The 11,879-nt window shown below is 48.3% G+C and overlaps 1 protein-coding gene across 2 annotated transcripts; it reads right to left on the bottom strand.

Moving 5' to 3' along the window:
- Positions 1–7,966: 7,966 nt before the first annotated feature.
- Positions 7,967–11,656, bottom strand: MLLT11 (MLLT11 transcription factor 7 cofactor). Of its 2 annotated transcripts, none has more exons than XM_063176342.1 (2): positions 11,445–11,656; positions 7,967–9,564 (listed from the first exon to the last, which is right to left on the bottom strand). In XM_063176342.1, exon 2 carries the CDS (start codon positions 9,555–9,557, stop codon positions 9,294–9,296), a length of 264 nt encoding a protein of 87 aa, XP_063032412.1. In that variant the 5' UTR covers positions 9,558–9,564; positions 11,445–11,656; the 3' UTR covers positions 7,967–9,293. The 2 variants fall into 2 exon arrangements, with proteins under 2 accessions (XP_063032412.1, XP_063032411.1); XM_063176341.1 differs by lacking the exon at positions 11,445–11,656 and adding an exon at positions 10,792–10,942.
- Between the last annotated feature and the right edge of the window lie 223 nt (positions 11,657–11,879).

Here is an 11,879-nt window from a genome sequence, read left to right as displayed (position 1 = left end):
TGGGACCCCGAGTGTCACCTGAGAGCCTCCCGGGACACCCCAAAACTGCAGCTGGGGGACCCCGAGTGTCACCTGAGAGCCTCCCGGGACACCCCAAAACTGCACTGGGGGACCCCGAGTGTCACCTGAGAGCCTCCCGGGACACCCCAAAAGTGCACTGGGGGACCCCGAGTGTCACCTGGGACCCTCCCGGGACACCCCAAAACTGCACTGGGGGACCCCGAGTGTCACCTGAGAGCCTCCCGGGACACCCCAAAACTGCACTGGGGGACTCCGAGTGTCACCTGAGAGCCTCCCGGGACACCCCAACTGCATTGGGGGGATCCTGAGTGTCACCTGAGAGCCTCCCGGGACACCCCAAAACTGCACTGGGGGAACCCGAGTGTCACCTGGGACCCTCCTGGGATCCTGAGTGTCACCTGAGAGCCTCCCGGGACACCCCAAAACTGCACTGGGGGACCCCGAGTGTCACCTGGGACCCTCCTGGGACCCCAAGTGTCACCTGGGACCCTCCTGGGACACCCCAAAACTGCACTGAGGAACCCCAAATGTCACCTGAGACCCTCCCAGGACACCCGAGCTGTCACCTCCCCCAGGGTGCAGGGTCCCCACTGCCCCAGCTCCCTGTCCCCGTGTGACCAGGACAGCCCCCAGCAGGGTGACAGGGATCCCCGTGTCCCCCACAAGGTCTCCACGTCTCCCATCCCATCCCCCTGGTTTTGCTTTGTTTTTATTCTTTCTAATTTATTTTCTGTTCGGGGGGGTGGGAGTTGCTGTCACCCCCCCTCCCTTTGGGGACATCAGGAAGGGGGACACATGGCCCAGCCCATCCTACTGTGTAGGAGCAGGGCTGGGCCAGGGCAACATTGGCACTGGATTTTAATAAAATATACAGAACAAAAAAACCGAATTTCAATGTTGAAATTTCTGCATTCCAAAGCATTTTCCCTTGGTGGAAAAGGGGGAGAGCAAGCATTTGTGTTGTCCCAGCACTCAGGGAATGTGTCCCTGATTTCTTCAGCAATCAAAACAATGTGATAAAAGTCCAAATTAATCAATTAATAATTAGATTTTTCCCCAGGAAGGGGACGGGGGTGGAATGGAGGGTGCCCCATTCTCAGCCTGTGCTCCCCTTTCCCGGGTGTCCCAGCAGGAATTGAGAGAACTGAAACCACCCACGGCAGACAGGAGGGAAACACGTGTCCAATTAACCCCAAAGCGGGCTAATTAACCCCAAAGGGTGTTAATTAATTAACCCCAAAGTGTGTGATGAGAAGGGCAGCCAGGCTGTGTTCTCAGGAATGGCGCGGGCAGGAAAATCCCTGACACGGCACAGCCCAGCCTGGCCTCCCGTGGGAGGGAATTTACTGACCAAGAAAATGCTGCTTTTGGGCTTAAAAAATGCTGCTTTGGGCTTAAAAGGCTCCTGGTGTTTTTCTGTGGAAGGGCTGGGTTGGAATTCCAGGCAGAGACCAGTTTTGGTCAGCTTTGGTACATGGATATTTCCAGAAATTAAATCAGGGGATTCCCCTCCCAAAGGTGACAACATCCTCAGCTTTATTTCCCCCCAAAATAACCCAAACCAATTCTCAAGAGCTCCTTGGAGTTTTTATTTTTCATTTCCTCTTCCTTTTTTCCCCAGCTGAAGGGATTTTTTTTGGCTAAATCACCTGTTTTGAGGAGAAGGATGGCAATAACTGAGGGACACAATACAGATCAGCTGCATGTTAAAAAAGGTTCTTTAAAAATAGAAATTTTAACTTAAAAAAGTGACATTTGTATCTCCAAAGACAAGCAGAATCCCAGGCTGCCATTTCTGGATTTCCATGTGTTTACAGCACTGGCCAGTGTGGGAAGCAGAGTATTTGCCTAAATATTGTAAAACCAAGGAAATTTTTATTTTGGGTGTTTTGATGAAAAACTCCCTCAAATTCTTCCTGAAACAAACAGGTGAAGGATGCTTTTCCCTGAGAATGTGAAATGCTCAACGTGACAAACATTTGATGTTGCCTCAATCCAAAAATCACCAATTTTGGAAGAAGAAAATCATGGATAAAAGGGGAAAAAAATCCCTTCCACACCCAAAGCAACACAGCAAGAGAATATTTTTGTTGCCATTGCAGATCTGAGACTTGCAGGTCCTTGCACAAGGTCTGTGCTCAGGCTGGAATTCCAAGGCAGCTCAGCACTAATCCAGCTGGGTGGGATTTCTTCCCATTCCCAACAATGCAGACATCCCAGAATAAGCCTGGATCACCTGGCTGGGTGGAATTTTGGGGGAAAGTTTCAGATCTCTGCAGGTCAAGGTTTCAAAGATTTTTTTTTGGCATGGCAGGAAGGGGCACAGCAGGAACAGCCCCAGATTTAACCAGAAAGAGAGGAAAAAAGAGAAATTTTGCTTTATAAATGCCAGGATTTATAGGAGGTGGCAGTGCCATCATGGTGGGTGCTCCCACAGCACATAGGGAAATGTAGGAAGGTAGGTGAGATCCCACCTGGATGAATTTCAAAGGTTGGAAAGAGGTGCAAAGAAAATAAAAGAGTTCCAAGTGAGGAAAAGTTGGGAGAGAAATGAGAAAAAATATTTTTCCTCCTGAAAGAGGGATGAGGAGCAATTCCTGCTTTATTGATGAGATCTGGATTATTCCCAGCTCCTACTGGGAATCCTAAATTATCCCTGAGCTCCAGGTTTGGCACAGAGACCCCCCAGGATCAGGAGTATCCACCTCATGTTCCTTGGGTCATCCACTCTTTGTTCCACTCCTTGCCTCTTAGAAGGCAATTCCAAGTCTGAAGTATCCAAGTATTTCACCCCAATGGAACTGGCAGAATCCAAAGTCAAACATTTTCATCTTAAAAGAACCACATGAGGAAAAAAAAAGCTTAATTTTGATGCCTCGCTAATGGAATTTTCAGCCCAGACAGGGTGAAGGAGAGGAATAGAAAGCTCTCCTGGATAATTCCTGGCTCTAAGCTCCCAAGCTGCTTTAAGCACAGGCAAGAGCTGCAAATTTCCAGAGAATAAATATTTTAAACCTGTAAACATGAGTTTTTTGCTTTGGGAAGGCAGAGTTTGGGCCAAGCAGGGAGGAGAAAGCTCATGTGAGTGACTGAAGGTAGCACCACCTAAACAGTTCCCCCTTTGTCTCCCTGGCGGGTCCCGAGCCAGGAATGATTTGTAGTAATTTGGCAAATAATTCAGAATAATTAACAGCTTTAGAAAATTGTTTTTCAGCAGGGCAAGTCTGTAAACAGACAGAACTGATGTAACCCGTCTCTCAGAGCTGCTCTGCTCCCTAATCCTCTTTTCCTGCCCCGAAGTTAATCCAAATAACCGAGTATCCCTGGGACACGCGGCAGGAATGGGCGGCAGGAGGCAAGGCAGGAATGACATCCCTTGAGGAAACAAAGCTGAGCTCTGGAGCTGTGCCCTGCTTTCATTTGGATCTGGCTCATAGAATAATGAGATTACAGAGAGTTTAGTGGCAGGACAAGGTGGGCTGAGGCTGATATTAATGGGCTAGTATGAAGTTTTGGATAAATGATGGAGTTACAGGTTGGGGTTTCACGGGTTGGATGATTTAATCCCAGACTGGGATGTTCCCCACAGGACAAAGGAACAGTCTCTGCCAAAGAGACAACAGCCAAATTGGCATTTCTCCTCCTGAGGGCCTTGGGTTTCCAGGAAAAACCCAAAATACTCTAGTGTGGTTTAAGAAACCCCACGGACACTCAGCCCTCAGACCCCACGAGCTCACAGGAGCTGGAATTTTTCCTTGTGGAATTGAACCTGGCTGCTCCTCCTGGCAGGGACAGTGGCACTCAAGAGCTGGAATTTTTTCCTTCTGGAATTGAACCTGGCTGCTCCTCACCTTGCTGCCCACCCTGGCTCTGGGCACAGTGGCACTCAGAGCTGGAATATTTCCTTGTGGAATTGAACCTGGCTGCTCCTCACCCTGTTCCTCAGTGGCACTCAGGAGCTGGAATAATTCCTTCTGGAATTAACCTCACCTTGCTGCCCACCCTGCTCTGGGGACAGCGGCACTCAGGAGCTGGAAGTTTTTCCTTGTGGGATTGAACCTGGCTGCTCCTCACCTTGCTGCTCTGGGGACAGTGGCACTCAGGAGCTGGAAGTTTTTCCTTGTGGGATTGAACCTGGCTGCTCCTCACCCTGCTCCTCCTGGCACTCGGGTGGCACAATCCACAGCTTCTGTTTCCACCACTTCCTCCCTCTTGCCTTGGGAAATGAAGCAAAGAGCAGAGAAAAGAGTCAGGGTTTCCTCCCCTCTTCCTTGAATAGAAACTGAAGGGGAAAGGCTCCAGTGTGTGGCTTGAGACTCCTGGGATTATGGAAAACAATGTGGGAATACAGCAGGTTTTAGCAGAAAGAAAACAACACCACTGCAGCTCAGCAAAACAAAGGTTTCAGGGTAAATCTGGCGTAGCTGGGAGGCCCAAACAACCTCCAAGATCACCAAGTCCATCTGAAGGCCGGATTGATGATTTTGGAGGCCTTTTCCAGCCCTGAATAACTTCATTTTGCGCACATTAATAAGGAGCAGCACACAAATGAAAAGCTCTGGAGCAGCCCTGGCTCTGCAAAGCTTCCTTCCCTGCCCCTTCCCTTGGCTGCATCCTGCTCCCAGGGCAGGAAACAGGGACCTGGCCTGTGCTGGGTGCCAGAGAGGAAAACACTCGAGCACCAGGGGCCAACAAATCAGGGCTGTGGCACCGGCGGCTCCAAGAATTTCAATTGCTCGTCTCTAGACTCGAGAAAAAAAAAAATGCTTAGCTTTGGGGAAGAGAACGGAATTGAGAAGTGAGGGGTGAGATAAACTTCCACTTCATCAAATTCCTAAATTCAAAGTTAATTAAAGGTCAAACAGCATAAAAGGTGATATTAAAAAACAACAGAAAGCTTTCTGCGAGGAGTTATCAGAGCCTCAACATGGGGACAGGAAACATTTGAGACAGTTTCACTCTGAACTGTTTATCCAGGTTTGTATGTTACAGTCAATCTACTTCTGCAACAGTTTTTATTTATAAAATCTGTTTTTTATTTATTTTTAATATTTTTATTTATTTTAAAAATAAATTATTTAAGTTTATTATTAATTTTAAAAATACTATTTATTTTAAAAATATTATTTAATTTAAAATTATCATTTACTTTTAAAATAACTGTTAAAGCACATCAAGGGCTGCATATGGCAACATCAGACATTTAGAATTTAATAAGAATTAAGTTCTTTCTATTGGTATCCATCAGTGTTCCTTTAATGAAATTCAAACTGGGATTAAATCAATAAATCACCCAAAAAGCACTCACTGCGAGGGGATATTGACTGAAATGAGATAAACAAACCTTCTCAGCCCCCAAAAACAATGTTTCTTCCTGCAATTGACCGTAGTAGCTCCTATTCAATGGAAGAATGGGGCAGGAAATTACCTAAAGGGCGCAAGCTCAGTGCACAGAACCCACAATTCCTCTTTAAAAGGGAAAAAAAGAGATCCTGTTCCTCGGAGATCAACAGATTATAGGCACACACAGGGAAGTTCAGCTAAAGTTCTTCTCGTTTAACCCTTGCAATCTGGTTTTTTTCCTCTCTTCTTTTACCTGATTTAGCAAGTTTAGCAGGTTTGTTTCATAGAATATTTGTGCTGGCAGGTGAAAACAGCCCAAGCCTGGAGTTTTCAGCACCTTCAGATTCCCCTTCAGCCCAGCTAAAGATCCTTTTTCCCATTTAAAAACAAGAGAGAGACAAGAAAAGTCTTTATGTGGAAGTGTTAAATCAAAAGGTTTTGTTACAATTAAAGTGGTTGCTGATTGCCATCTCGTGGGAAATGCAAAATTCACCTCTCAGGGCTGTCCCTGTGCCCTTTCTGGGTGGGAATGTCAGGATCTAAAAAATTAATTCAGTTTCAAAAGCACTCTCTGATTACTAAGCAAACATTCGCCCAGGTAAACAGTCCCACTTGACCAAATAATTACTCACATGCAGAAGTGTTTGCAGGATGAGGCAAAAAATGCTTCCCAAAAATTTTCAGCAGCCTCAAAACTGCAGAGAAACAGCAATTTGGGTTTCCCCAAACACACAAAAATTAACTTGATGAGTTATTAGAAAAATTGTGATTACTCAAAAGGGATTTGCACTTAGAACCGAGTCGAATGGGTTTTCCCAGTCAAAATAAAGGCCAAGGAACAACGGGAAACCTCTTTATTTCCATTTAATATGGGATAGAATAAATAAGAATAAATAGAATAAACAGAATAAATAAGGAGCAACCTACACATCTCTTAGATTTGCTTATCCAGGAATTTCCTTACTCAGTGTTTACACAAAGCAAAACACTCAACGCTGGCGGTAAAGAGCAAAGCAAACTGTTCCACTCTGGATTTGGCACGGGCAGGAATTCTCATTATTCCTCTCTTGCAATCAGCCAAATCCATTTTCTCCAGACCTGGAGCAGGCCCTGGCCAAGCCACTCAGCCTGGAACCACCTTTATTTACACCATGAGTAGGATCCTCCTCCCTTATCTCGCCTGGTGAAAACATTCAGGGGCAGGAAGCAGCCGCTGGGCGTGTTTGGCCACATTTCAGCACTTTTACTTTCCTAAATACCCATCTGCCCTCTACCGGAGAGCGATCTTAGGGGTTTTATCCCAAGGTTTTCACACTCGAGGTCCCCCTAAGACATTACCTGAGGTGGTTTTGGGGTTTGCTGTGGGGAAGAGATTGAGAATTTGCCCTGGTGTAAGAATGAAGGGTGAGATAGGATGTTTGTGATGGGATTTGTTCTCTGGGTGAGCGCCCATCACATGGGGGTGCCCCCTCCTCAAAACCCCAAGATCGTGGCCCTTCTCCTCATGGGAGTCTCAAAACCCCTCATGGGGGTCCCCCCTCCTCAGAGCCCCTGAGGCTCCTCCAGCCCATTCCCTCACTGGGAGCCCTCTGAACCCCTCACAGGGGTCCCCAAAGCCCCTCACGGGTGTCCCGCATCCTCAGACCCTCAAGATCGCAGCCCTTCCCCTCACAGGGATCCCCAAAGCCCCTTATGGGGGTCCCCCCTCCTCAAGACCCCCAAGATCGCAGCCCTTCCCCTCACGGGCGTCTCCCTCAACGCCTCCGGCCCGGCTGAGGGCGCTCGGCCCCGCCCAGGTCCGCGCCTGCCCCGCCCCTCCCTCCGCGGCCTCACAAAATGGCGGCTCCGGCGGCGAGCCCGTGAGGCGGCGGAAGGATACAGTATCTGCGACAAAAGAGTCCCCCAAGGCGGAGCAGAAAGATCGGGCTGTCGCCGCACTCGCGCTCAGCGGGAACTGTGTGGAATGCGGGGATTTCTCCTTCTTTTCTCTGCCGTCCTCCCCGCCCTGGAGCGGTGGGAGAGGCCTGGCAGGGGAGGGGTTTCCCCTGGCGGAAGGATATCAATCAGTTGGGTTGGACCGTAGGGTTCCAGGGGTTAGATCCGGCATAGGCGTTTTTGCGCCAAGTATAAAATGGCGGCCGCGCCTCACGGAGGCCGAGTGATTCAGATGTGCTTTGGCACGTTGATAATTGGGGTTTCTAAATAAATATGTACTTATATATGTGTATTTCAGTAGTTTGAGTATATCTGCCCCCCTCTAAGTGCCTTCCAGTTCCAGGATTTAGCTCTTCTCAGGCTGCCAAGCCTCCCTCTTCAAGGTGTTACCCCTGACTTGCCCAAAATGTCCCTTTTTTGAGGTAAAATTGGAGCTCTAGGGGCTGTTTCGTCTCTGGAGTGTTTTCCTGTGAGGCTTGGAAAAGCTGAAGTGTAAATAATATCCTTAATATGCTTATAATAATCTTTTAGGCTTAGTTTTTCCACACTTAAGACTTCTACAGCACATGCAAAGACATAGGGGTGAGTTCCCAGCTCACTGTAAAGAGATTTGAGACGTTTTAATGCCAAAAAACTTGATGTCAGTCTGCATGTCCACAGGAATGTGTATGTTTTGAATTGCTTTTATTTAAAGTTTCATAATAAATACTTCTGCAGGTTTTCCTAGCTGGGAACACAGAAGTCAAAACAGCTCTGCAGAGGAGAGTTTACATTTTTCATCTCTGGTTTTACACAGATGGTTCAAAATCAGCACACTTGATTATTTCTGCAGATTACAGGAGAGCTGCTTCCAATTTTCATAGTAGAATGCAGATTTTTTTTCCAATTTTTTGCCTATTCCTGGCACTTTTTAAAGTGCTGCCTGCCCCCAGCCCCATACCCCCCAACTCTCACGATGATTTTGGGATGCTCCACATCATTTCATCCCAATCAAACCCAAAAAAAAAGCACATTCAAGAAGACAAATCAATCCCAGAAAACAATATTGGAAAGGAAAAAAAAACCCAACTGTTTAAAAGCCAAAAATTATTCCGGGTTGGGTTTTTTCCTCCCATTTTGAGATGATGCTCAGAAATAAACCTCAGCAGGTGAAAATCTCCCCGGAGAAAACTCAAGGCTTCCACTTGAATGAACACAGCATTGTTTGTTGTTGGTTTTAAAGGGTTAAGTGGGTGGAAAAGCTGAAATATTTTCATTTGTGGGTAAGATCCACCTTTCAGCTCTGCCCCATCACCCTTCAATGTACCCAGCACTGGGAATAAGCCATGTGGGGCATTACAAAAGGATGAAAAAAATCAAATTTGGGGCAATCAACACCCAGGCTTGACCCCACTAAGCAAAGTCAGAGCATTTCCATGTCTATTTACTCTCCTGGACATAATTTTCTCTGCTTAGGCTCACACCACAAGGCTCAAAGTGATTATTTTCCTCAAGAAGAAGGTTTGTGCTGATATCTTGAGCACATTCCTGCCTCTTCCACCTTGCATTCCCGAGGGAAAGGTTAAGGGACAAAGAGGAATTTTGAGAAATTGGGCCAGGGGAGCACAGAGGGTTGAGGCTTTTTGCAAAATGAGGGCGATTCCCATTGCTCCTCATTTGCACAAACGAGTTTCTTAAAAAAGCACTCGAGAAATGAGCTGAGAAATTGTCAGCACCTCCCAAACCCTCTGGGAATTGAGGGGGGGGGTTGTTTCTGCCCCTTCCCCTCGTGTTTGCCCCCAGTGCTGTTGTGATTCCAGGAGGAAAAGGGAGAGTTGAAGATTTTTGGGGAGCCCATCGCCATCAAGGCCACAGTGAGCTGCTGAGTGAATGATGAATGGCAAAACCACCCAGAAACCAAAAGAAAAACCCAACCCAACAACCTCCAGAATGACACCAAAACCAAATCAGAAAGACAGAGAGCAGGGGGGGGTGAGGAGTGACAGAGAAAGGCTTCAAATTAAATCGAAATCTAAGGAGGTGATGCTGGCAATGGGAGCTCGCCAGAAATTGAAGCTGTTGAACTGCAGCAGACTGTCCTCTTCTTGGGAGAGCTCCTGGCTGCCTCGGTGCTCAGCAAGCTTGCCCAGGCCTCCCTTGGGCTTGTAGAGGGCCAGGTCTGCCAGCCCCAGCCCCTCCAGCTCGGCCACGTCCAGCCGTGGGATCGGCATCCTCCAGTAGATGAACGAGTCGTACTGGCTGCTGATGGTGTCCAGCATTTTCAGGCTGTGGAGGGCACGAGGGGGGAGAAAAGGAAGAAAGAAGCTCGACTAAAAACACGGGAGTTGGCCCAAAGTGGGTGGAAATCTCAGGCGTTGCCGTGTTGATGCTGTCCTGTAGGATAACCCCTTAAAAAAGGGATATCCTTCTTAGGATAACCCCCTAAAAAGAGGATATTATTTTTAGGATAATCCCCCAAAAAAGGGGATGTCCTTTTTAGGATAACCCCCTAAAAAGGGGATATCTTTTTTAGGATAATCCCAAAAAAATGGGGATATCCTTTTTAGGATAACCCACTAAAAATGGGATAGCCTTTTTAGGATAATCCCCAAAATTTATTAGGATAATCCCCTAAAAACGAGATATCCTTTTTGGGAGTTATCCTAGTATCCTTATTAGAATAATCCCCAAAAAAGGGGGTATCATTTTTAGGATAATCCCATAAAAACTTTTTAGGATAACCCCCTAAAAAGGGGATATCCTTTTTAGGATAACCCCCCAAAAAGGGGATATATTTTTTAGTATAATCCACCAAAAAGGGGATATGCTTTTTAGGATAATCCCCTAAAAAGGAGTTGATGGTGGAGGAGAGGACGGGTTTGTGCAGGTTTCGCTCTAGGCTGGGTCTAACTGCAGGCTCGAGCTCTGCCAGAGTTTTATCCACACCCTTCTCTGCACCGTAATTCGGGGGGGATTCAGGGGATTTGTCACTCCGTGCCTCAGTTTCCCCAAAGAAACAGCATAGGAGGGGAGGGCAGGGTGGGCATTAACCCCTTCCCACCTGCTCCTCCTGAAATCAGGGTGGGCTTTAACCCCTTCCCACCTGCTCCTCCTGAAATCCCTCCTGCCAGCTCTGGGAGAGCAGAGGTGGGAGAGCAGCCCCTAAATAAACTCTTTTTCCACCCCTCCACACCTTTCCCTGTGCTGAATCCCCATGGAACGGGCAGTGAGGAGGGGTCCCTGTGTATCCCCCTCCCCCTTGATCCCACCCCATCCCTCCCTCCCCTGGCCGAACCCTCTAGAAAGGGCTGGAAGGAGCCTCGCCCGGCATTCCCACCACCCCCCACCCATCCCTGCCCTGCCATCCATCCATCCATCCATCCATCCCCGCTGCAGAATTCCCCCTGCAGCCCCACCCCGATCCACCAAAAAACTGGGAAAGAGCAGGACCAGACGCGGCTCAGCTTTTCTCGGTGGAGCTGAGTCACTGCCTGGCAGGGTTATGTCATTCACCTCCTGGATTGGCACCGGCGGTGGGGAAAAAAGCCCAGACTAACCCAAAACATCCTCATTTTCCTGCTGATTCCCTGCCTCAACATCAGAATTCTCAAGGATGATTCAGGCATATTTTGGATCGGTGCGTTCAGCTGCTAAATTTAAAAGGTTCTGGATGTCACTCAGAGGCTATGAAAGGCTCCTGTGTCATCCCCTCCGGGTAAACTGAGCCACAGGACTTTAAAATAGTCTCTTCCCTGGGAATTTATCCCTAGGGATCTATCAGTGAGTTTTTTGCAGCAAAACGACACATAATTATTAATGGTGATGGGTGTTGTGGTGATGGGTTTTTAAGCTCCAAATAGTAAAAAAATGAAGTTTAGCGACAAGAGAGGGAGAAAGAGAGTTTAGTGACAAGTAAATAATTAAATATCCAGTAAAAGGGAATGAATGTGGAAGGAAAACCCCTCTTGTGTGGCGTGTCACCCCTAAAAAAGATCATTTCCCACGGGCTCTGCTCATCCCATGGAACCAAACCCACCTTTCTCCACTTAAATCCCCGCTGCCTGTAGCTCATTTCCCCCCTCAAAAATAAATCCCAGCATCTCCCCGCACCCAAATCCTTGCCGGGACAGCAAGCATCCTCTCCCGAGCATCCTCGCATCCCTCACCTGGTCGGGCGGGCGGTGCCGGGAGCGCTGGAGCCGGGGCCGAGCCGGGCTCTTTGTGCCGGGGAGCCGCGGGCGGAGGGAGCGGCTGGGGTCGCTTTTGTCTGCCGGAGCCGCTGGGTCTGCAATGCAGCCCCTCGAGCTGCCCTTCCTCGTGCGGGGAGGATGGCGATGATGATGGTGTGGTGGTGATGATGGCAGATGAGTCAGCGGCTCCCACCCGCGCCGGGGAGGGAGGGAGGGGGAGGACGGCAGGGGCGGGGATGCTGCGGGCTGGACCCCCAAGGCGAGGATGTGTTAAACCTGGTTCGCTCCTGAAACCTTCAGCTGAGTGTTGGGGGGATCATTTTCAGTCTGCAAGGAGCTGGGGAATATTTATTTTACCTGCATGTGAAGATATGGGGGGCTGTGGTACCCCCAGACTTTGGGAGGGCATTG

The sequence above is a fragment of the Melospiza melodia genome, chromosome 25 (genome assembly GCF_035770615.1).
Source record: "Melospiza melodia melodia isolate bMelMel2 chromosome 25, bMelMel2.pri, whole genome shotgun sequence".
Classification (NCBI taxonomy): Eukaryota; Metazoa; Chordata; class Aves; order Passeriformes; family Passerellidae; genus Melospiza; species Melospiza melodia.
Note: the sequence above shows the minus strand (reverse complement) of the source record. Positions and strands in the feature narration are given on the sequence as shown.